The 25568-nt window shown below is 47.6% G+C and overlaps 7 protein-coding genes across 7 annotated transcripts; 3 read left to right on the top strand and 4 right to left on the bottom strand.

The window, feature by feature from the left end:
• Positions 1-128: 128 nt before the first annotated feature.
• Positions 129-7390, bottom strand: FSST1_012880 (non-ribosomal peptide synthetase; the record flags this gene model as incomplete). The annotated part of the gene is made up of 3 exons (XM_083236146.1): positions 129-6872; positions 6925-7084; positions 7140-7390. The coding sequence occupies 3 exons, from the start codon at positions 7388-7390 to the stop codon at positions 129-131; spliced, it is 7155 nt and encodes a 2384-aa protein (XP_083082576.1).
• Positions 7391-8928: 1538 nt separating this feature from the next.
• FSST1_012879 (asparagine synthetase B family protein) lies at positions 8929-11208 on the top strand (the record flags this gene model as incomplete). The annotated part of the gene is made up of 6 exons (XM_083236145.1): positions 8929-9094; positions 9148-9605; positions 9661-9744; positions 9796-10057; positions 10110-10301; positions 10352-11208. The coding sequence occupies 6 exons, from the start codon at positions 8929-8931 to the stop codon at positions 11206-11208; spliced, it is 2019 nt and encodes a 672-aa protein (XP_083082575.1).
• Positions 11209-11461: 253 nt separating this feature from the next.
• Positions 11462-12646, bottom strand: FSST1_012878 (uncharacterized protein; the record flags this gene model as incomplete). Its single annotated transcript, XM_083236144.1, has 1 exon — positions 11462-12646. The coding sequence occupies one exon, from the start codon at positions 12644-12646 to the stop codon at positions 11462-11464; it is 1185 nt and encodes a 394-aa protein (XP_083082574.1).
• A 697-nt stretch (positions 12647-13343) lies between these two features.
• Positions 13344-14123, top strand: FSST1_012877 (uncharacterized protein; the record flags this gene model as incomplete). Its single annotated transcript, XM_083236143.1, has 1 exon — positions 13344-14123. One exon carries the CDS (start codon positions 13344-13346, stop codon positions 14121-14123), a length of 780 nt encoding a protein of 259 aa, XP_083082573.1.
• A 505-nt stretch (positions 14124-14628) lies between these two features.
• FSST1_012876 (FAD-binding oxidoreductase) lies at positions 14629-16404 on the bottom strand (the record flags this gene model as incomplete). The annotated part of the gene is made up of 4 exons (XM_083236142.1): positions 14629-15264; positions 15319-15713; positions 15785-16001; positions 16168-16404. 4 exons carry the CDS (start codon positions 16402-16404, stop codon positions 14629-14631), a joined length of 1485 nt encoding a protein of 494 aa, XP_083082572.1.
• Positions 16405-17775: 1371 nt separating this feature from the next.
• FSST1_012875 (NAD(P)/FAD-dependent oxidoreductase) lies at positions 17776-18861 on the bottom strand (the record flags this gene model as incomplete). The annotated part of the gene is made up of 1 exon (XM_083236141.1): positions 17776-18861. The coding sequence occupies one exon, from the start codon at positions 18859-18861 to the stop codon at positions 17776-17778; it is 1086 nt and encodes a 361-aa protein (XP_083082571.1).
• Positions 18862-21256: 2395 nt separating this feature from the next.
• Positions 21257-25552, top strand: FSST1_012874 (uncharacterized protein; the record flags this gene model as incomplete). The annotated part of the gene is made up of 1 exon (XM_083236140.1): positions 21257-25552. One exon carries the CDS (start codon positions 21257-21259, stop codon positions 25550-25552), a length of 4296 nt encoding a protein of 1431 aa, XP_083082570.1.
• Between the last annotated feature and the right edge of the window lie 16 nt (positions 25553-25568).

Raw genomic sequence — 25568 nt, 5'->3', positions numbered from 1 at the left:
TCCGACGTAGGCGAACAAAGCACCACATTGGAGACAGAGTCATTTACAGAAGCCGATTAAGATATGAAGTAAGGTATCGTAAAACCTTGGATTCTTTTGACTATTTATAACGTAAAACAATTTGTAAATTACCGGAGATAACTGCACTCATCCTCATCTCTACCCAAGCTTTCAATCACATCACCGAAATACTTGACTACATAATCCGCCGCCTCTTCATCCAGCACCTCACTAGAAACCGTCATTGTAATCTTCAATCGGGAGCCCGTTGGAACGACAAGCACATTCGCTGTTTTGGACGGGCGATTCGGAAGGCTGTACAATCCAGTCTCGCAAGTGTGTCCATCAAAATCACAGGTAGGATCATCGCTGTTGGTAAAGTTCTGGAACCTTACAAAACTGCCGAACTTGGTCCCAGGCTCCCACGAGGTACAGTTACGAGTGATCTCGCCAAGGCCAAGGTTTTGGACCGGCATTGTTTGAACGTGCTGTTGTTGTACCTCAGAGAGTAGGTCGTGTTTGTTGGATGATGGTGGGAAATGCACCCGTACTGGAATAATGTTGAGGCATGGGCCAACGATGCGATCTTCGTGGGGCATTCCAAGACCACGGCCGTGAACAACCTGTCCAAAAACAACATCATTTACGCCATTGTCGCGTTGACTAGGAGTAAACAGTCTTGAAAGTGTAACTGCCCACGCCAGTTTAACCAATGTCGCCATGGTCGTGCTCTTGGATGGTGAAATTGGCGCAGTCTCCAATGCTGCAGTCACACCTCGAGGTTGGTGCGCGATAGACGCTGACACGGCCTTTTTCGGAAGAGATTCACTCTCATTGCTCAGGACAGTAACGGGAGTATCTTGAAGAACATCTCTCCATACCTGGTATGTCTCGGGTGTTCGCTTCTCCCAGACCTGTCGTACATGGTCCGAGAACTGAGCACAGGGCGACATCTCTTGTCCCGTATACGCTGAACTGAGGTCTTCGCAAATGGTACTCAGAGACATTCCATCAAATAGAGCGTGAGGCATTCGTAATGCCAAGAACATTCGCGAATCTCTCAGCTTCAAAAGTTGGACTTGTATCCCGGGATTACCATCAGTGGGCACACCCGTAGCGAGCGAGTCATCTGCGCAGTGCTTTTCCATATCATCGACATTCGAATAATGCGACAACGTCACTGGCATGTCGCGTAGAGTCAATTGGATGATGGAACCATCGGCGTTGGTGTAAAACACTGTACGCAAGATGGAGTGCTTCTGAACAAGGCTGTTACAAGCAGCCTCCAAGCGCTTCTCGTCCACTCCACCAGGCAATGAGATCCATAGGTAACGACTGTAAAAGTTGAAAAGAGTCATCACTTGGAACTCGGTCGCGGGGCTGGCTTCAATGACATTGTCCAATACATCTTGTGGGATGTGGCCTGGAAGTTCGCCAAGAGGGATCTGGCCACCATTTGGAGCATTGCCAGCCTGTTCCCCACAGCTGTCCTTGCTTTTCGCAGTCTTTGTCATCTCCCCATTGACAGGAGCGCATGCCGAAGAGATTTTGGATAGGATCTGATGCGTAAAAATGGTAGCGACAGTCAATTCGATGCCTCTGCGTCTAGCAAGTGTGGAAGCAGCCATCGCCGAGATCGAATCTCCTCCAAAACTGAAGAAGTTGGCATTCATTGGAACTGAGTCAGTGTCCGAATTGAGAACCTTGGCAAAAATGTCTTGAATCTCTCGGTCATGCGCAGTTTTCGGTGCTTCTCCCAGCTCAGCTGTGCTGGTTCTCAATTGATACCGATTAAGACTTTTCGAGATGCTCTTGGAGAACTCTTCGCGCAGAAGACGTCGATTGATCTTCCCCGACAGACTAAGAGGAATTTGAGCGACGGGTATGAAGTACGTGGGAACCATGTACGATGGGAGTTGATCCCGAGAAGAAGCATCCAGCGATTCAATGGTGGAATAGAACAATTCGTTTGGTGAAGTGATCCACTGTAAACCACCCTCCTCAGGCGGATTGGCGCTAGAAATTAGGCCCCAGGTTCCTTCAGCGTGCGGAGCAAGAAACGCGACCAACGCAGCCCGATTGTTCTGGTCCACAATCTTGACGCACTCAACGGCAACAGCCTTGTTGTCACTACAGGCTGATTGCAAGCAGTGTTCGACTTCACCAACTTCAAGTCTCTGGCCGTGAAGTTTAACCTGATCATCCTTTCGTCCTAGGAATTGGAGAGAACCATCAGGTGCCTGTCTTACAAGGTCACCGGTCTTGTACATTCTCCCACAACTCGAACGAAACTCGGAGAGCCAGGAAGGGTCGTTGACAAAGACCTGATCAGTCTTCGCCTGGTCCTTCAGGTAGCCAGTGGAAACCACAGGTCCCTCCACCAGTAGTTCGCCAACTGTGCCAATTGGGACAAGCCTGTTGTGGTCGGTCGGATCAACCACCCACGAGGCAGCTCCAAAACTTCGACCGATATGAGAGGGTTGGGTGTCGGGCAGAATGCGACCGATGTGTGAGATGACGGTGCATTCGGCTGGGGCATACATGGCGAAAAGGTTCAACCTGTCTGCCCAGATATCCACAATCTGAGAGGTAAGAGGTTCACCACATGAGCCAAGAGTCTCCAAGGTTGGAACATCTGAAGGATTGAAGAGGTTGATGACAGATGGAGTCAACAGCGCCCATGTGGCCTTGAGATCGCCTGCCGCCTTCGCTGGATTGTCTTTTCGTTGTTCCTCACGTGGTACACAAATGCAAGCACCCGCTGCAAGAGTAAACAAGATCTCACCGATACTGATGTCGAATGCGAATGAGGCAAAATGGAATACCCGACTGTGTGCAGTAAGGTTACCATGTTCTCGCATAACAGCCGCACTTGTGGCAATCGCACCATGAGGAAGTACGATACCCTTAGGCACGCCTGTGGATCCGGAGCTGAAGACAACACAAGCAGGGGCGTCTGGGTGTGGAGAGACGATCAGAGGTGAAGAATTGGAGTCTTGTCCTTCAAGATACGACGTTGGGTCGAAGGTTGTGATTGGAAGTGACAGATTGTCGCCAATGTGCTTAGTCTGTTCGAAAGCAACGAGGATCTTGGCGTCGATCATAGAACACATCGTTCTCAGTCGTTGGATAGGGTGGGAAAGATCAAGAAGAACAAACGCGGCACCTGTCTTGAGGACTGCGAGCATAATGACTGGGGCCCATGGTGATCTTTCAATCAAGACAGGTACAAAGTCACCTTGCCTGACGCCTTGACTTGCAATATGATGCGCAAAGCGATTGGAATAGTCCTCGACTTGTCGGTAAGTCAAGCCAAGATCCATAGAGTGTACTGCAAGCGCATCTGGGTGGGCTGTAGAGTGCTGTCGAATGCGATCGTGAATGCAAATCTCGTCAGATTTTGGGACTGACTGGTTCCATCCTCGCAGCTTCTCAATGTCCTGTGGAGGTAGCAGGCTGATGTCCCTGATCGCCACAGATTCAGTCGTCATGATCTGTCGAACAACGTGTGATAATTGTCTGATAAGACTGTCGCCAGTCTCTGAGGTGATCAAGTCGGAGTCAAATGCCACCTTGAAGTTGACTCGACCTTCGCCTGGCCGACATGTCAAGACTAGAGGGTAGCTTGCAAATGCCTTGGCGTTGTCCAAAGAAGAGGCACTGCCAGTTGAAGACCGGAATACGGAAGACTCCGTCTTCTGTTCGTGTGGTTGCACAACAAGCAGATTCTGGAAGTTGCAAGCCTCACTAGCTTCCTTGCCGTATTGTCGAATACGTGATAGACCTGTCTGCTCGTAAGAAATCATGCCGACGAATTGATCCTGAATCTCGGCTAGCCCCTCTTGAACGGATCCCCCGACCGGTAGTTTGATGCGAATAGGTAGAGTCGCCAAGGTTGGCCCGCTGATCTGATCGATACCATCTACATTGGCATTCCGACCGCTAACAGTAGCACCAAACACGACGTCTTCAGAACCCGTTTGATGCCATAGAAGAATGGCCCATGCAAGTCGAACAACTGATGAGAGCGTGTACTTGGTCGACATCTCATCATCAAGCGACAGATTGCGTTCAAGTACAATTGTCTTTGTTGTGGCTCCCGCCTTTGAAGCGGTTGCTGGGAAGTGCTCGACTTCAAGGCCCGAGAACTGTTGTCGCCAGAATGTCTCGGAGCTTGCGTGGTCTTGCTGAAGTGAATACCGCACAAATAGGCTAAATGGCTTCATATGAAGGTCTCCTCCGGCGTAAGCTTGCTCAACTTGCGTCACGAGCAGATCAAGAGACCATTCATCAAACAAGGCGTGGTGGATGTCGAGACGGAAGGCCTCGGCACTTCTATAAAACCTGGCAAGAGGACCATGGTTGATGTCAATAGCCGTTGGAAATTCTGTCACTGAAAGAACTTCTTCCCATGGCATATCAGCCCGCACAACGACCTGGAAGAGTCCTTCTGGTGTCTGCACCGCCCTCGTGCGAAGGATCGGGTTATGTTGCCAGACTTCTTGCCAAGCATGTCTGAACCGCTTCTTATCAACCTCAGAAGCAAGTTGCCAGACATAGGTGCCAATGTATGCCCTTGAGTTCTGCGCCGTCAAGGCGAGAAGTCCTTGCTGCATGTGTGTGCATGGATATGCATCCTCAATGTCGTCAAACAAGAGGCTCGGCTCTTCCGCGATCGTGGCGATAGTCTTCTCAGCATCCCCGAGCAGCGCAAATGGTGCAAGCGTTGTCGAAGGAGACACAACATCCGTTTGAACCATCAGCCGAGCCAATTCTGATAAGACAGATGTCTTAAAGATGTCGGATACAGAGATGCTAAATCCTGCCTCACGAAGACTAGCCACCAACTTGATGGCGGCCATTGAGTCACCACCATGTGGAAAGAAGCAGTCATTTCTTGAGATGATCGACTTGTTTATACCCAGTATCGTAGCCCAAGTCTCCGCAAGCACCCTCTCATTCTCTGTGGATGGTTGTTCGTCATCACTCACATCATGACCATTGAGACTTTCGTCTTGATGGACCGACAGCGCTTGGGTAGCCGTGTTCTGCAGAAGAAGTCGGTTGAGTTTGTTGGATGTTGTGAGCGGCATGTGTTGTAGAAAGACAAATTCCGACGGAACCATGTATGATGGTAAGTCCATCAGAAGATATCCTTCAAGAGCCGACCTCAAGCCATCTATGTGCTTCAACTGCTCCGGTACCATCTGAGCGGGTGTACACGTCTCTCGGGATGTGTCGCGTCCAAGAAAGGCAACAAGTTTTGTAGACTCGTTGTGCCCTACCTTGACAGCAACAACGGCAACGTGAGAGAATCCGGCTTCGGTTATTTGCGGACAGGTTGAAATGTGATGTTCAACTGCTGTCAATTCCAGTCTCTGTCCGTTGACTTTGACTTGATGATCTCGCCTTCCTGCCAACTGCAATGATCCATCGAGATTGTATCGAACGAGATCTCCCGTGCGAAACGTTCGGCTACCAGAGTTACGGTGACCATACTCTTCGTAAATCCGCTTCTTCCATGCGGGCTCGGATGTGAAGTGTTGGTCTGTTCGACCCTTGTCACCCAGATACCCACGCGAGATGGACGGACCTTCGATGACAAGCTCACCAAGGGCACCAATAGGTGCTAGCTTGTCAGGTTGGTCTATCGCAACGACCCATAATCTGGAACCGCACCCATACCCGATGTTGCTTGGCGAAACACCTGGCTTGAAGTTCGAAGCCAACGCTGCAATACCGGTACTCTCACTCACACCATAAGCGTTGAAAAGCTGTACGTGTTTTGACCATGTCGAGATATGACTCTCTGTCATGGGTTCGCCCCCAAGGACCAGTCCTCGGAGTGTTGGGCATGATGATGGAGTGAGAGTACTAGCCATAGAAGGTGTCAAGCTAGCGAGGTTCACTTGATGTAGTGTCATGAAACCTGCGAGGTTGTTTAAACGATCAGATTCGGATGGGATGCACACGCAACCGCCAAACATCAATGTGACAAGCGTGTCGCGATTGCTAACATCAAATGAATATGATGCAAACTGCAGCATCCTTGTTCTGTCATCAATCTGAAGAGCCTTGGCGTTTGCCACAGCCATGCAGTAGAATGCAGAATGTTCAGTGGTGATTCCCTTCGGCACACCTGTTGTTCCAGATGTAAACGTGATATACATAGCATTTGACGTGCTGATGTCGACTGTTGGTGATCCAGGATCATCGTCTACTGGGATAGACTCCAGCAGGTCACGAACCTGGTCCCCGATGGCAATAGCTTCGCAGACGAGTTCTTTTGCAATCGGGCTGTGGTTTGCTGAGCACACTGCCACAAGCGGGTTCAAAGATGAACATAGCTCGCGACTATACTGTACGGGATGGGATGGGTTGATGAAGAAATATGCACCACCAGCTTTGAGAACACCCAACTGTGCAACAACCGCCCATCTGGACTTGTCAAAGACGAGAGGGACAAAGACTTCTGGACCGACGATACCAAGATGCTGGAGCCATATTGCGAGACCTGTCGCGAGACGGTCCAGCTCTTGATATGTAAAGTCACCATCCCAGGCTGAGACGGCGATAGATGTGGGGTGCAATGTGCTGTTTTGGGAGATGACTCGGTGGATGGGTTCTGGTATGGGGTTTTCCTCAACTGATAAGATATTCCATCTGGTGAGTTGATTAATGTCCAGATCACTGCACACTTCAAGTTCATTAATCTTAGAGTCAATCTTGGTGACAATCTGTTCAATTGACTTGGCAACTGTAGCAGCGATCATCTCGGCCATGTCAGGCAGAACCTTCGATGACCTATAGTATATCTTCACATTGGGTAAACGTGTGTCTAGCCTTTGTGAAAAGCATACAGCGAGGTCAAACTATAGATTATTGTTAGCTTTGTCCTTTGTGCAACTCCGTGTGGGGGTTTACCACTGTAGATCCATCCACAACTTCGATAGATTCCGCGTGGGATAAGACAACAGAGATGGCATCCCAAAATGTTGTGCGATTCTGTCCAATTGATTCGACATTTTGGAGATCGAAGAGCGTTCGGACAGATTCAACGGGAGAGACATGACAGCCGTAGCTCCTTAACAAATGTCAGTTTCGGACCAGAAGGATGATTCCTACCCTAGATAGCATACCTTTCAGGACCCAAGCAGGTAAACGATACATCCTCAGAGCCAGTATAACTTCGAAGACATAGGGCCCACGCAGCTTGTATGAGGCTCAAGTGGCTCTTGTGCTCTTTGTGTAACCAGTTGGTAAGGGCTTTGTTGGTCAATCCCAAACATTCGACATTGACAGTGTCCCATTGTGGTTCCAACGCATGGAAATCAGATGGAGGACCAACAGAGGGCACAAAAAGTGGCGATACTGCTGCTGGGGGTGCCATGATTGGTAATTTGGATACAAAGTTTTTCACTAGTTTATTGAGAAGATGAAAATAATGGGATTTGAGATATGGGCTGACAATAACATAGATTGACTACCCTTACAGCTATCTATCGATTTAGCTAACCTTTATAAAACGTAGTCTATTTGATCGAATATCGATATCTATTGCTACATACCTGGAGGCAAAGTCCTGCAACGATTGTTACATCTTGTTCATATGGGGTTCAACGTCCTGCATGTTGAATTCAATTAATGGTGTGTCTCTATCTGAAGGTCTACAAGGGCTATTGCGACTCCGAACATCCCGTTTTTCACAACCCACGAAGCAAGTAAGCCTGGCTCACGTATTGAGGATCCCAGCCTCGGGATTCCACCAATAACTCGCCCCCCTTTCACCCGAACGTCGTTACGTTGTAGAGGTTAATGGCGGAACCTCCAAATCCTGAGACCTTATGGGACCAATACCACATCACCATGATGATTGAAACATTCTGGTCACCTTGATAGTCCATACGGGGCACAACTTCGGAGGCCGGCCCGTCCGGTTGACGCCGCCGGAGTGTAGTTGCTCGTATCCAGTGAGGTCGTGGAGAGTCCACAACGAGCGATTTGTTGTAAATGATGAACAGAAGTCATCAGTCAAGGCTTCAATGCGATTGTGGAGAAGGTTGAGTGGATGTTGTACGTAATGGGTAGTCGGGAGTGTCTTCAAATCGATCTCACCGTCTCAATGGAAGGATGATGATCCTAAGCAATTAACTTCAGTGTTGAGTTAGGCGAATGCGAATCAGGGACAGCTTCGTCACAGCAGGCTGAGGTCCACAGAGTGCGCCAATCGGCAGTCAATTTTGACTAGTCAAGTTTCAAATGAGATTAGTATAAACTCTGTTAGATCTATAGATAGTGTTGCATCTGGGATGCGTCTGTATACACAGTGTACTACCAGTGAACAACAGGGGTACATGTGTCTTGGGTATACGTGTGCCCCCACTGGTCAAAAGCTTGTGTTGAGCTACTCGGACTAGGGGAGTGGGATAACTTCCGTAAGCGGGCCGTAGCGGGCCGTTACAAGCGTAGAATCCTACAAATCTTGGCTGGCCTAAGGTACATATTGCGGTAGTGTCACATTGCATGAGGCAATCTAGATAGTATTGGTCATGTTCCTGCAAGATGCTCTTCCTCCAAATGTCATCATCCGGCGTGTCCGACACTGAGTTCTGTCTGCGGACCCGCGATTTAGCGGGTACAGGGTGAGATTCCACTGGGCTTGTACGGAGTACAACGTTTTGAGTTTCGTCTACCAAGGTTCTTTGCCCATTTGATCCAATAGACTTTGCAAGGGGTAAAACTCCGCGATTTGTCCATGAACTAGCAAATCTATGGATCGTGGGGGTAGTAAGATCAGTGCCAAATTGCGGCTTACTGGAATTACAAGTCCGATGTCGCCCATCTTGACGAGTTACCTTAACTGTATGTCAAGATCAGTGTGCGCCGCAGTCAACGTACTATTTACCCAAGAGTCAGAATATCGCAATTATGTGTGGAATCAGTGCTTTCCTTACCCACCCTGGCCAGTCCAGGTCGCCTGTGTTGAATGGTGAAGCCAAGAATGTGGCGGATGAGCTGGAGAGAAGCCTTGATCTGATTGCTCATCGTGGACCAGATGCTCGGGGCCGTTGGTTCAGTGATGATAACCATGTTGGTGAGTTTTGAACATTCACTTAGCACATCGTGGGACGATCTAAAATGTCACAGGTCTTGGACATGTTCGATTATCGATTATAGATCTCAGTCCTAGTGGAAATCAGCCTTTTCATGACGAAGAAGGCGGTATCCATGCTGTTGTGAACGGCGAACTCTATGACTATGAACGTTACAAAGCTCAACTAGCGGACGAGTTCAAGTTTGTGGGTAACAGTGACTGTGAAATTGTCATTGCACTTTATAAGCACTATGGCCTATCCTTTATTTCTCATCTTAGGGGAGAATTTGCATTTGTCCTATGGGACGCAAATCGTGGGCAACTCATTGCTGCCAGAGACCGATATGGAATCAAGTCTCTGTACTATACAGTCCATCAAAACAAGCTGTTAGTTGCGACTGAGATCAAGTCGTTTCTGGCATTTGGACTGCAACCAGAGTGGTGTGTCCGGTCACTGCGAGACCAGAGCTGGAGGGTCGATTCAACTACTTTCTTTGAAGGTGTTTACAAGGTAGGTGAAGCTTTCATGGCGACTGTCGACTCTCATGACTCACTAACATGCGCAGGTCCTTCCCGGACACTATCTGATCTGTCGGCCCAATGAAAGGGAAGAGCAAAAGCCATATTGGGACCTTGAGTATCCCGACAAGGTAAGAAATATCTAGCCTGATCTGTCTTTTTCTATTACTGAATTTGCGAAGCTGTCCAAGGATCCACGATCTGAGGATGAGATCACTGAGGGTGTCAGGGAACGACTTCTAGAAGCTGTGAAGATCCGCCTCAAGGCCGATGTTCCTGTAGCCGTCTATCTCTCTGGTGGAATTGACTCCTCTTCAGTCGCTGGAATGGTATCCCACCTCATCAAACAGGGCACAAAGATAGGTAACGATACTAGTTCAACCCCGTCGAGTATGAAGTGCTATACCGTCCAGTTCGATGAGGGTAGTGGGGCAGATGAATCAGGTATGCAATTCTATTTTTGTGACTATAATGATTCAAGGCTAATAGAATCTAGCAATTGCACGTCGCACTGCAGACTGGCTTGGCGTTGATATTCATCTAGTCAAGATGGATGAAGAGGCCCTCGTTGCACGATTTGAAGACACAACTTGGTACAGTGAAGTCCCTCTTCCAGATCTGAACGGGATGGGCCGATTGGCATTGGCAGAGGCTGTGCACGCTCAGGGCATTAAGGCTGTCATTACGGGTAAGCGACATGATATCCTCAACCTAGAACAATCTCTGACCTCACTCTAGGCGAGGGTTCTGATGAGCACTTCGGAGGCTACGATGCGTTCCGAGCTGACTCTCTCAGTGAACCCGATCATTCGTGGCCTGCCATGATGAACACTGCTGAGCGACAAGAAGCATATGCTTTAGCCAGCGAACAAGCTCAATATGGCATCTTTGGTGACTTCACGCCAAACGTACCCATTTCCACAAAGCGTATGTTCTGTTCCAGCCATGTCACCAGTTCCATCGCCAGAGTTGGAAGTCTCCCCTTTTCCGACTGGACTAAGGTGTACGGAAACAACATTCCCGAGACCAGTCTAATTGAAGGCTTTGATGGAAGAGTTCGAGACAACATACTCAAGAGGTGGCATCCTGTACACACTGCGCAGTACATGTTTGTCAAAACGTTCATGCCTCATTTTATTTTGAGATACAACGGAGACAACATCGACATGGTCCATCAAGTCGAAAGTCGTTGTCCGTTCCTCGATCATCATCTGACCGAGTATGTCAATAACGTACCTCCTAGTCTGAAGATGAGGTATAACGCGAAAGACAAGACTTGGCGTGAGAAGCATATTCTTCGCGAGGCTGTCAAGCCCTATGTTACTGATGAGGTGTACAACATGAGTAAGAAGGCTTACATGGGTCCAAGAAAGTTTTGGCCAGGCGGACCGCTTCACAAGAAGATTACAGAGTTGGTTACGAAAGAAAGTGTGGAGAAGCTGGGTTTTGTAGACTGGGAGGCTACACAGGAGGCTATGGATGGAGCCTTCAATCGACAGGAAGCTCTGCCACTGCGTCGTATAATTACCGTGGCGCAATTTGTTGTTCTGGGACAGCGCTTTGGCGTCAAGACAGCTCATGGCGAGAGTAGCTAGAAGACAATTGAACCACCGATTCTTTTTATAGGCTCTACTAAAGATATCTACAACGCCTATCTTTGGGTACAGAATCATGTATTTGGCTCTTCAAAAGCTAGCAAAGCAGTGAATCATGACAACATAGTAAACACCAAGGCACTCGAGAAATATGTGCACATTGAAGATTAACACGATTGAAGGTTGTTGCAAGTGGACGTTGGGTAAAGGTAATTCAAGACGATTTAATTGCACACTAACCAACATATCGCTATCACCAGAACGCTGCCACGCGAACCTCAATACTTTCCCTAGCCTCGGCATTTTCATCCTGATCAACCAGCTCAAACGCACTGTGAATAGCTCCTCCGACTCCGAGATCAGACTTGCCTCTACCGCCTTCCAAAGGTGCTCTCGCATGCGCTTCCATCTCATTGTCGAATAACTGGATGACTAAAACATCAGATGGCTCTTGCTCTGAGATGTAATGCCAGTCATGAGATGTCTTTTCTTTATCTCGTGGGGCATATGCCAGATAACTCTGGGTTTGGTAGGTATCATCGCTCTTGTCAGTGTTTCCGGCATCACCGTTGGCACCACCACCAGTGTTAGGATCAATGATGCGGTACAAGTGAGAGGGAATGCTATGATCCGTTGGCTCACGCTGGTCTGCAGGCACGTAGTCAGACACAGGGAACGAAGCAGCTGAGGATAAAGCCAGAGGATCGCGGTGAACAGTCTTCAAAGGTCGCCATATGGAGAAGAGGGCAAAGTGAGGAACACCTCCACTACCATCCTCACCCCCATGATAATGATCTTTGAGATCGTTCCACTGGATGCCTGATTCAAGTAATCGGTTTTCTGCCTCAATGACCTTTTCAGCTGCCAAAGCAACTTCGCTGTGGTATCGGCGAATATGATGCCTAGCTCCCTTGGGAGTGCAGTCTAGATGCACCTTCGGAGCTGGGCATACACCATCTTTTGCAGAATTGCCAAAGATCGGTGGGAAAAGGTGAGATGTGTCATCCGCTGCAGAGGGTTGTGCTTCTATCTCTTCGCCTGTAGGGGCAGAGTCATCACCCTCGCTATACAGGCGGTTTCTAACAACGGCAGCAGATACCACAGCCTTCTTGCATCCCGTCAAGTTCTTGACGAACTCTTCTACTTCTGGAAAGTAGATTTGACGAAGAAGCTTCTCATTGTTCCAACTCTGGCGACTGTGGGGAGCTGAGTGCAACGCTGAAGAATGTCGACGTGCAGTAAAACCATGGACCTCAAGTTTGTATGGGGATTCTTGTTCAAGGTCCAAGGATGGACGCAAGTCAGTCAAGGGTAGGCTGACGACATCACCGAATTCAGAGAGTGATGGAAGTAGATAGGCTTCTTTACTTGGAGTCGGCTGAGCTCCTCGGGTCAGATAGCGAAATTTGCCGAGATGAAGGTTGGATGCCGTAGCCATCATGGGTGTTTCAAATGGTCGGAATTGAAGTGATACCTTGTCAGATACGTTTGTTCAAAGCCTTGCTATATAGAGGGCATATTCCTGTTAAAGTTGATCTGATCTATTCTTGCATCACTTCATCAATCCGATGTCGCATCCAACTACTTGATCTGTAGAATACCGATTGACCTACGTAGACTTTGGACAATATGCAGATGAGACGCGTTTTGAAGAGGCATATTCTTCTCCACGTAACCCCATGTCCCTTGACTGTAGTGCGTGCTAAATTGGGGATATGGTCAACCCCCACGATACCCCGTAAGAAACTTTCTTAGGAGCGTTGACAAAAGATCGTGGGTCTACCAAATGAGGTAAGGATTCGAGGGCGTTGTTTTTATGACTCACTTTATGACATTGTGTTGGTTCGTCAAGTTCCTATACGCGAGTCAGGCCTGCCAGGTCATGGATGTTAGTACTTCGGCCAACACTCGGGCAAAGTACAAAGTCCGCGACCCTCATTGACCCAGTTTTCGTATCCATCGCGGCACTTTAAGAACTCCGATGCTGGCAAGATTCCGACCCCCGTTTAATTGTAGGGAATTTCCTCACGAACATCATCTTGTTTCACTACTTCGTCTTACACCTCCCCCTGCTTAAGAGTCGCATTCGATCATTTTTCCCGCTCGACTAAACTATTCACTATTCCTCTTCCATCATGGCTCGTATTCTCATCACCGGCTCTACCGACGGGTTTGGCTTTGAAGCCGCTCGTCAGCTCATTGAGCGAAAGCATCAAGTTTATCTCCATGCTCGAAACCAGCAGCGTGCCGATGAAGTCAAGACGAAGCTTCCAGGAGCTGCTGGTGTTCTGATTGCCGACTTGACGACTGTTGCAGAGTCACGCAAGCTCGCTGAGGACGCGAATGCAATCGGTACATTTGACGCTGTCTTTTTGAACGCCGGACTTTTCCACGGACCCTTCCGAAAGTCAGACCTTGGTGTACCAGCAAGTGTCTTTGTCAACGTCGTCTCCCCTTATATCTTCGCCGCACTACTCACGCCACCTAAGCGTCTCATCTTCATCGCTTCTGTTCTACACCACGAGGCCGACACAAACCTAAAGGACATCTTCTGGTTGGAACGCGGAGAGGAAGGATGGAATGAATTCCCAGCATACTGTGATGCCAAGTTCCACATCGTCCTGCTGGTCAATGCGCTGGCTAGGCGATTGAAGAACACCTCAGTGATTGCTATGCATCCTGGATACGTTCCCACCAAGCTTTCAGATCCAAATGCTCCCGACAAGATGGAGGATGGTATTGAGACATATGTTATGTTGGGTGAGGGTGATTACGATACTAGTTTGACTGGTGTTTACTTTGATCCCAAGCGAGTGAGGGCTCAGCCTCATGCCTTGACAGCAGATCAAGATAAGCAGGAGGCTGTAGTCAAGGCTTGCGAGGACCTCACTGGTGTGAAGCTTCAAAGCCCCTAGGTGTAGAGCATACGAACACATAAAGAATACATACATAGTTGTAAGACAGCATTACCGAGTGACATTCGTGATATAAAAAAAAGGAGTTTATCGTTGCTAACCGACTATTTGGAAGTTTATCAATGATCTTGAGGAATATAACTCAAGGCAAGTTTTTCTCCAAGAGCTTGTACAACTGCCGAAATTGCAGGTGGGTCATCAGTCCTCGCTTCGCTACCCCAGCAATAATCCCTTATATAGAGCAGCCCTGCAGATTGTTCAGCGCAAGATCATAAGTGTGCCAATAACAGAAACGATCTCAGTACTCTACGGGGTACTATATGCATGATACGAAACAGAGGACATGAGAAGTTTTGAAGTGCAAAAATGATAATTGAATGAATTGGTTGAAGATCTAAGTTGAAGTATTGTATACAAAAGAGAAATGTACATGTATGTATGTTCAGGTTTTCAGTAATACCCCTAACGCTTAACGAGAAGAGAAGTGATGGTTTAAAAGCCCAATCTAAGCAATTGGGGCATAAAAGCTGAACAATCCCTGAGGATCATACGCCTTCTTCAATTCCTGCAGGCGGCTCTGTCTCCACCTCTCACTTCCATACCACTCCTGGGGACCTTCGTCACCGTAAGCATAGTTGACATACACTGGGACAGTGTCACGTCCAGTTCCTTCGTGCAGAATGTCTCGGATCTTGTGGCCCAACTCAGAAGCTTTGTTGTCCAACTCAGTTCCATTGGATTGGTAACTGATCAAAGGACCCACGAGAATGTTCTGGTCTCGGTACGCAAAAGCGGTACTCTTGGCGTCAATTGACTTGACACCTTCGGTAGAGTAACCGTCGAATGTGACCAGGGAGTTGTTAAAGACAGAATCGCCCCGAATGTGATCGGCGAAGAAGTCAAAAGCCTTCTTTTGCGCGGCAGGGTTGAATGACTCGAGGTAAATGGGGAACCTAGGATTCATGGCTCCATTCTTTTGACAAGGGCCGTCCTCGGTGGTAATCTTGACCCATTTGGCAAGATCTGTATACTGTCCCTCCTGTTTCTCAACCGCGAGGGGTTTCAATTTTTGGAAGGGTTCAGTGTATTTTTTGTCAACTGCCTCGACGCCCTCTTGCATGAGGAGAATCTGCACGACAGGCTATTTTAACTCGTTAGACATGGCAAAATGATACAGAGTATAACTAGAACTTACACCAGTGGGATCCAAATCAGGAATGTTGAACCAATAAGACCAGTTAATGACATCGGTGGATTGAGTACCGTTCTTGAGGACATATTCATTGGTGAGTTTGTACAACTCCTCAACCTGATCGCCCTTGAAGGTTAAACTCTCGAATGCCCAGTTCTTGTACTCAACATCGAAAGCTTTAGAAGTGACCGAAGTGACGATGCCGAAATTATGACCAGCTCCTTTCAGAGCCCACCATAACTCAGAGTTTGAGTCAACAGTAGCGACAGTACCGTTGGAGAGAACGATGTTCATTGACTCGAATTGGTCAGCAATGAGACCGTGGCGACCCTGAAGCCAACCATGGCCTCCACCGAGGGCTGGACCAACATAGCCGACACATTCACAACAGCCGGTGACTATTGAGATCAAGTTAGCATTTCTACCAGTAGCTCCATTTGTTTGCAGTAAATATTGTCTCTGAACCCACCTGTCTGCTTGCCAGCCTCCCAAAGCGTATGGGTTACCAGCTTAGATTTGGTTCCACCAAGAATCGTGACACTCTTTCCGTCCTCGGCGATCTTGACACCAGAGAGCTGGTTGAGATAAATCTCGATACCTTTCTTCATCTGTCCCAGGGTGGTGATCGCTCCATGAGCACTGTTGTATGCCAGAAAGGGCAAGTTCTTCTTGTTGGCAAATTTGACCTGTCACAGGGTGTCAGTTTGATCATTGAGGCCTTCCCCCGTATCGGTACGTGACTCGTACACGTGGGTGGTACGCAGATAAAACGTCGAAAAATGGAGCAATGAGTGTGGTAAATAACCAAGAGGGAAATGATGTGCGAATCAGAAACTAGGAAGTCAAACTTACAATCTCGACAACATCGTTCTCAGTGGCAGGAACAGCAACAATGTTCACGGTTGGTGTATCAAGGTTAGACCATCTCTTCGAAGCAGCCTCAAAGTCCTCAGATCCAGGAAAATACACCTTTGCAGAGGCCGATAGCTCCTTGCTAAGCGCCTTGTAATCCACATCCCGAGACCAGAGGGTCTGACAGGTTGTTTGGGCAGCCAAAGTGGCTAAAGCGGTAAGTGCTTGCAGACGCATGATGCCTTGGCGGAAGCAGGTTGGTCACAACTGACGGAATGCATCGGCGGGGAGTCTGAGCGGATTTATCGATCTTGCCTTTTCCGTTGTTGCTTCGTTTCGGGAGTTGTGTCGGCTCTCAATGCCTCCTTTCCTCAACGTTACTATGTCGGTATACTCGATCTGGCCTGACCTTACTCTGAAGAATCATCGGGCCGTGCCGATGGTTCCGTGAACAAGTAGGTTTCTTACTATAATGGCGTCTTGCGCAATACGGCTCTTCCGGAGGAATGGCATCCTGACTAGTGACGGAGGTTTGAGGTGAGCATGCAACGCCTTGATGGATCGCAAGGGTCAGATAGGCTTTGATTCGTAGTAAAGGTGACATATACGACCAGGCACCAAAACTTAGATCCTTCGGTGAACAAAGTCATGAACTTGCCCCTGCCTGTTCTTGCATGAATAATACAATCGATTGAGTTATTGTAACCCCAGACCCGCGTCATCTTATGCCAGTTACCAGGGGTAGACACAACGTTCTTTCCAAGAGATGAGAGTAGATCTCGGGGCCGCACAGTGTGAATGTTCTGGGGTGTATACTATGTACTTCATCCCATCACTCGGCCGAGGGTCCAAAAATTAAAGTTTGAGCTGATGTCGTGGCACTGGGCCGTAATGCTACGGTCCGGCAAATCCTTCATGACTACCAAGGGTGTTGATGCTTTCACGACTTGATTGGTCCGGCTACACTACGGAGAGTAATTGTGTGTTTAGTTTCACGACGACAGAAAAGGCAAAATAGAGCAATGGATAAGGATGACAATAGCGACTGGCAATCAGATAGTACAGTGGTTTTTTTAGTACTATGTATTACATATTGATAACGACAATTTGTAGGAGGAAATCAAGACGTACATGATTGCCTCCCGATGGCAGTGTTTCCCTTGTTTAAATGGGATTTCAGTGTGCTGATATTGGCGTACAGTCAACTTGGTGGTTGTTTCTCATTTACAAAGTACTATCATGACTCCTTCCATCGCTCTCACACTTAGTAAATGATTAGAACTTCGAAGCTTACCTGGCCGGGACACTGAGAGACACTTTTATCATACATCATTACCAATCTGAAGTGTGTGTATAGGGTAGTTCAAAAACTGTAAAACAATTTGTGCTGTTGTTGCTTTTACAGTAGAAGCCTATCACTCCCATCCAGTCTATGTACCGTGATCAAGTAGTGTCTTGAAAATCCCTTTTGAGAGAAACCTTGATTTGAACATTTGTTGAAAATTTGATCTGCGCGGACGAATTAATATTTGTTGAAAACCTTGCTGGAACTGAAAAGGCCTGAGCGAAAGCTTGACTAGTCGATGAATAGAAACAAATGAACAGTGATCAAGTAGTGAACCGATCAAGGCGGAATTGAACAAGAGCTGGATCTGTCTCTCCCGTCAAGATCTGCTTGCTCACCAGTTCCCCAACAATAGCCGCATTTGTGACTCCAGAGTGCATGACTGCCACGCTGACATTCTCAAGACCCGTCGGTCCAATAATCGGCATTCCATCTTCTGGTGTGGGTTTATCGCCAACTGTAAAATAATCAAACTCAAGCTTTTCGCCTCCAATCAGAGTTTTCTGCAGCTCCTTGAATACCTCTCGAGCAGTTTGCTCAGGATCATCGCCTGGGTCATCACCCGGGTTCTCGCAACCCGCTCTGATGACGCCGTCTTTTGTTTGACGCATGTAGAGATACTTCGAGTTTATGAGACTACGAAGAAGCTGGTCTTGTACAGGCTTTGAGTTGACGATCAAGGCTGGTACGGAGTGAACTGGTAGCTTGATATTTTCGGTCGCGAGAAGAGGCACACTGCCTAACCCAGCTGCGACAACGACGTGATCGCCATGAACCTCTTCTCCGGAGGTCAAGACCACCCCAGTAACTTGGCCATGGATTTTGAGAAAGGCCTTCGCGGTGCCTTTGATGATCTTGGTCCTAGTCATCGCTTCTGCGTCGGCTACCATCTGTCGCGCGGCCAAGTGTGCTTCGATGGCCCCCTCCTCAGTATAGCAAAGGGCCCAGACAGGAAGACTTGCAGGCTTGATCCCTGGCTCCTTCGACTGTATCTCGTCCCTTGATATACGCTTGATGCCATAGCCCCAACTCTCCAAGCTGTTATGTTTGTTGATCAAAGTCTCTGCTGGTTTGTGCCAATTGACTGATCCGTTCCAAGTGATGGGCAGACCAGGCAGTTCATGTTCCATTTCTTTCCATCTTTTCAGCGACCGAACACGGAATTCGTAATAAGATTTGTCACTGGCTGAGCTAGCGTTGAGCCAGGCAAATGAAGCTGAACTGGCAGGGCCGCCGATGTCTTCGGCGATGCTGGTCACCTTTGTGTGTTTGGCTAAATGCCATGCGATAGAAGAACCGACAATACCCGCGCCGATGACGATGACATGAGGGTTCTTTGAGTCACTCATTTTGATGCGAGTTGTTGTTTTGATTGGGTTCAATCAGCGAGCAATGGTCTATTGATGTCATGATATATGGACATTCAGGTTACACTAACCCCGCCTTTAGAATGACAGAGTGCCAGAAAGACAACAGCAAAATCGCACATAATTGGAAGGAAAAAAAGATATAGTCAACCATGATAGAATTAATGGATGTAAAAAGAATTAACAAAGAGCAAAAGGAACTCCCCCGGGAAGGCTCGAACTTCCGATCTCCCGATTGTCTACGAATAACAGTCGGACGCTTTAGCCAACTAAGCCACAGGGGACAGCTGATTGGATGAAAGAGGAGTTTACTATCACTAACTACATTTACAGTGGCTGACAATTGAAAGTGACATGACCAGCCGGTCTCCAAGATGGATGTCTCATGTTACCTGTGAAAATATACTGCCTTCCATCGCACTGCGCTACATAGGGTCAGCAGTAATTTATTGTATAAGGTCCATTTCAACATGTTTCTTGGTGAAAAAAAGTCGTCCAATACAGTCTTATAACTTAAAAGTTGCAATTTTACCAGAATAATTAACTTAACATTATAATACAATAAACTCAAATCGTAGTGGTCTGAACTCTTACCCTTTTCGGATGAATATACTTTTTAGTTATCATTTGAGTTTATTATTTTTATTCTATAAATCTGGACCTTCGGTAGTACTGATGATTCTTCTCTTCTCTTACTTTACAAATCTTCCACCTACCTCAACCCACCAAATTCAACTACCAATCCTACACACCATGCATCGTTGGGGTCTACCACTACCAGACCCGGAACTACGCGATGGGTCACATTTAGAATTATTCAACCCAATCCAGTCACCGATCCCCAGCAGTAGCTTCCATCTGTTTCCCAATCTTCCTCAGGAGCTAAGGGATTTGATTTGGTGGCATTCTCTCGCCCAAGAAAGGTTCTTTTCAATAGCCAGCTGGGATAAACGAGCTATAAAAAAGTCAACCATAATTTCCACTAGCCATGTGGCGGATATCACGCAGCGTTTAGAACTAAATCCTATTCTTTTCACCAACAAAGAGTCACGACAGGCCGCCTTACGATTCTACCGCATTCGGATCCCATGCTGTAGCTTGATAGTTTTTCCGACGAAGGTTAAGGTATTATACTTTAATCCTGATTTCGACATACTTCATTTCGGAGTGATCATTGGAAAATCCACATGGGCTAGCCGTTTTGTCGCCTTGTGCCAGGAGTTCAAGAAGGCCGATCCCAAAGGTCTAGGTCTGAGGAAAGTTGCTTTCAACTGTCTTCAGCTAGACACCGAAGACCTCGAAAGCGTGGCGCAAACAGATGGGCTAAATCAAGCTATTTCTGGGATTCCCTGCGTCTTCTTTGTTTTGAGGGGCGTTCGGCCATTATACAGCAATTGTGCTAACGATAAACTTGAGAAATTTGACCGCAGTATTCCGACTAATGGTGTACTACACCCCTGTGTTCAAAGGCTACCCCAGGATTCCAGAATTGTCCAAGGAGAGTTGAAATGCAAATTTCCACACGGGGTGTACCATTTCATTCACTCAACATTTTGGAAAGCTCGGCGTGATGCATCCTTGTGGATGCGCCTCCGCGACACTTTGAAAGTGCAGAGCCCTTGTGAGCATAAAGTTATCCTTGGATGCTCATTGTCTTGTGATTGCTTCTATGAAGCGATCCGCCGATGGGTGAGGATTGATCCAACAGGAAACCACGAAACAATGGAGACTTTTCCTAGAAGAGCTCAGGAGTATTGGATCTTCCCCCTGGAAGTCCTTCGGCCGACGTCGCTTGACCATTCGCTGCGGCCTGAGGAGTCTGAGGCACTCAGTCTCGCTGCATATCACAATCTCACTGTATATTCCCCGGATCGTGTGTTATTCGAGCTTGGATAAGGCATGTCCAAAATTCCGAGGAAGTCAATTGCGGTGTCCCATGGAAAGTCTTGAGTGGTGGAAGGCACGAAAGCAAGGTTTATAGACCGCATTCTGGAACTTGAGAGTCACTTCGGGCCCAGTTACAGAAAGAAAAGACAGAAGAGGCGGAGGAGACGAAAAAAGAGAGGAGAGAGGGAACAAATGTCGCCTGGTTCATTTTCATATTGAATATAGTTCTAGAATGATTCAGCCAAGTGCTTGGGTACTTTGTTCAGTACAGGGAACTGTTGGTCACTACATTTTGTCACGATAGATTTGAACCAATCCTAATGTAATATTATTCATCATTCCTCGCCCAATAGAAAACTGATTGAGTTTAATAAGCTTGTCGGAAATCACATGCAGCTTATGTGGCTGTGCAACCTGTGCTGACGGACAAGTCTTTCTTCGCGCGGTCATCAGACTCTGACTCCTCTCCAACGTCATCTCCATCACAATCATGGAAGCTGTGGGTCTTGTTATCGGCGTCGCTGGTCTTTTTAGTGCAGTTCTGGAAGCCGCGGAAAAGGTTCAGTCATATCGCTCATTCGGATCTGACTCTAGCACGCTACAAACCCGATTCCAGACTACCAAGGTCCTTTTGGAGCAGTGGGGTCACAGTGTAGGATGCATCAATGGTGTCCTGTCAGCACAGCACAGCGCAAAATTGGATAACCCCGATATTGGAGGTGCTGTGGAGAAGGTTTTGAAGATCACTCAGGAAATCCTTCAGTTTGGCCTTCAACATCGCCCGGCCCACGGAGTGATTGGGCTTCAGACTGCTGGCAGAAGGCAGAAGTTGAAATGGGCGTTTGGTGACAAACAGAAGCAACAAGAAAAAGTCGAACTTTTCGAGAAACTGGTGGGACAGCTGCTACATTTGGTCCCCGTTGATCATGTTGGTCCGGAAACCACTCAAAGTCACGCCTCAATTGCTGAAATCCAGGCTATTCTTCGGCGTATTGAGACTGAAACACGAGCTGAGATCCGCAAACAAGTACTTTCGTGGATTGGCAACGGGCGTACCGACCAGCGTTATCACGACTCACTACAAAAGAAACATGCTGGAACATGCGGCTGGATCTACAATCGAGAAGCCTTCCAGCATTGGCTATCTTCAGGCAATGGCTTCAACGCGTTATGGATCAACGGCCCTGCTGGGTTTGGCAAGACAATCCTTAGCGCAAGTATAGCCAATCACCTTTCCGCCACTCTCGACACACCGGCAGCACACTTCTTTCTCACGTCTGAATCACAAAGTCGCGATGACCCATTTCTTGCTGTACGCTCCTGGATTGCACAAATCATATCTGGACATCAGGATGCTTTTGAGTGTGCTCACCATGCCTGGCAAGACGATTCAGATCCTGTTTCGTCACGAGAAATATGCTTGAAACTCCTATCGCAGATCGTGCAGCTTGTTCCTGGCTGCACCTTTCTTATCGACGGCCTCGATGAATGTACTAATATCCACGCCCACGACACCTCAGCAACTGCATTCCTGGAAGCGATCATCGCGGCTTTATCAACAACGTTCTCTAGAGTCCTGATAGTAAGTCGCGATGAGCCTCACATACGCCACGCATTGGCCAGTCATTTCATTGAGTACACTATTTCCTCCAATGACGTTCGTGCCGACACTATGTCTGTCTCTCAAGAGATAGTTGATAGGAAGCTGAACAAGAAAACCGATGACTTTCGTAACTCTCTTTCTGAGACCATGGCCACTCGTTGCGAAGGCCAGTTTCTTTGGCTTCGGCTTCAAGAAGAATCATTGAGAAATGGCATGAACATGAAAAAGCTGAAGAGCGTCGTGGAGAGCACTCCTCCCGGTATTGGGGCACTCTATGAGCGAGAATGGAGTCGAATGGTCAAGTCTCCCGACTTCGACAGAATAGCATCCCTGCTACGATGGACAGCCTTTGCAATTAGACCCTTGACGGTGGGAGAGATAACTGAAGCCGTTTTGATCGGCGATTTTGACGACATCCCGCTGGACGATCTTCCAGATAAGATTGACGACGACTACGTCGAAACAGAGATCGTTGGCCTTTGTGCTCCTGTGATCCAGATGATTCATCGGCGCGAAAAAGAGTCTACCGATAACTCTGTTGGAATGCAAACTGTACATCTGGCACACTTTTCAGTCAAACAATTCCTACTCTCGCAACTTCCTGCGACAGGAACAATGAAGGCAAACGAAAGTCTGACATCTCAGTACCAGCACACCCTTCTTGCGACAGCCTGTCTCCGATATATCAATTTCAGGTACGCATGGGATGATATGGCTGGCGATATGCCTACCAATAGGGCAGCGTTCAGGGACTATGCTGCGAGTTCTTGGCATCATCATTTCCATGCCGCGTTGACCAATGACGAAACGTTGATGGATCTTATTACAGCATTATTTGACGAAACAAATTGGGTATGGAGTTTATGGCGGGAGTGGCTCGAGATGCAAGATAGTAAGAGTTTTACTGCATCTATTAACGGAGGGATGAACGAGCCTTGGTGGGATTTGCAAATTTCTGGTCCAATCTTCTACGCAATTGGACTAGGATTGGACTCACTAGCCGATACATTGATAACTGAGTACACTTCAGGCCGCAAAGATATGAACGACCTTAGACTTGCGGCCGTTATTATTTCAGGGCAGTTTGGACGAAGCAGTATGCTACAGAAGCTCCTAAATTCTGGTGTTAGCGCCAACATGTTTATTACAGGCGCCGAAAGTCTCCTACATCTTGCAGTCTGCTGTAATTCCCCTGAGGCTGTGAAGGTTCTGATTGACAATGGAGCTGATGTGACAGCAACCGGTGAAAAAGGCCTTACTCCGCTGCACGTTGCTAGGGACGCGGAGATAACGAGAATTCTTCTACAGAAAGGTGCAATGATTGATGCCCAAATGGATGGTGGACGCACATCGTTACATTTAGCATCCGTCGGTGATCGAATTGAAATCGTTGAGGTCCTATTAGATATGGGCGCTTCAGTCAATGCTCGAGATAACGATAACTTCACTCCTTTGCATTTCGCCTGTTACTTTGGCCACCTGGAAACAGCAAGAATACTTATTGCCAATGGGGCTACCCTCAATGCTGGTGTATTACACTTGGCATGTGGAAAAGGCAATATCGACGTTATTCAGCTCCTGGTTGAGGAAGGCGTGTGTTTAGATGACACATGGAAAGATGACACATGGAAGAGAGGTGTGCGTGCAATCCAGTGGGCTTCCGAAGAGGGCCAAGTTGAGGTAGTCAAGCTGCTCATTGACTCGGGAGCAAACATTAACGTCAAAACCGAGGACGGAAGTCCTATTCTACACAGTATGTGTCAAACAGGTCATCCAGAGACCATCAAAGCTCTGGTAGACGCAGGAGCCGACAACGAGGAGCTAGATCCTTTTGGCTTCAACCCATTGGCTGTTTCCCTCTATTACGGGAACTTGAACGCCGCCAATGTTTTGATAGCTGCGGGGAGTGAGCTTTCTCGCATCATTAAGTCACATGGTGCGAAATTACTCTACCATGCAGTGGCAGAAGATTACACGAGCATCATCAGTTTTCTTTTAGACAATGGGGTAGACCTAAGGGAACGAGACGAAGATGGCGTGCAAGCTCTAGAATTTGCAGTCTCTTGTTGTCGCACGCACCTGGTAGAATTATTCATTGAAAAGGGGGCCAACGTTTTCGGTACCGACAGTAGAGGACGTACCGCTTTACATCATGCTTGCACACATGGAAATATTGAGACTGTTCGGTTACTGATTAACACCGGATCGAACCTCTGGTCCTTTGACAGCCAAGGCCGCACATGTCTCCATCCTGCATCATATGGTGATAGCCTCGAGATTGTGGATCTACTTGTCACTATGGGGCTTAGCATTTCGGCGAAGGCGTTTGACGGGCGTATTCCTTTGCATTGTGCTGCAATGAAAGGAAGTATCGAGATTGTCAATTTTTTACTAAAAGAGGGAGCTTCTACAGAACAAGCAACAGATGAAGGGCTGGACGCAATTGACATTGCAACGATCAGAGGACAGCTTGACATTCTCAAGAGCATCGTCGAAGCTAGCCCAAAAGGGGCCATCAACAATGTCCGCGATAAATCCGGAGCGACCCGACTTCATATAGCCACGGACTTGAATAATGTACAGAGTGTGAAATCACTGCTTAATATCCCAGGCATCGAACTAGACAAGGCCGACTATGCTGGACGTACCGCCTTGTTACTAGCTGCTAGACAGGGCTCTGATGATATCGTTCAAATCTTGGTTGCCGATGACAGAGTCAACCCAAACATGAAAGACTGGCACGGCTCAACACCACTATTCGCTGCAGTCAGAAATGGGCATTCAAGAATAGTTGAAATATTGCTCAAGAGCCCAAAGGTCACTACAGGAGATAAAGATGGATTTGGGAAAGATCTCTGGTGGTGGGCCGAGAAGATTGGTAACATCGAAGTGCTTTCTCTTCTACAACAGTATGTCGGGAACAGAGGTACATCCTCACAAGACAATAACAACATTGTTGGGTCTGATTTCGACGTCAACCTGACTACTTTCGACCCTGACTTGCCGTGGTGCGATGCCTGTTTGATCAGTACAAATGATTACAGACTATGTTCGCAATGTGACAAAGAGGGGTTCTGTTTATGTCCAGAATGTTATGACATGGGCCAAATCCAGTGCTTCGATATTGTACGCGGCAAATCAACTTGTATTTCTATGAGTCTGGACGGATTATTTTTGGAATGACCTTATTGGAGAATTA

Source organism: Fusarium sambucinum, chromosome III, assembly GCF_050947815.1.
Source record: "Fusarium sambucinum isolate potato_lamoka chromosome III, whole genome shotgun sequence".
In the NCBI taxonomy this organism is placed as follows: Eukaryota; Fungi; Ascomycota; class Sordariomycetes; order Hypocreales; family Nectriaceae; genus Fusarium; species Fusarium sambucinum.
This window is presented reverse-complemented; position numbering and strand designations above follow the sequence as displayed.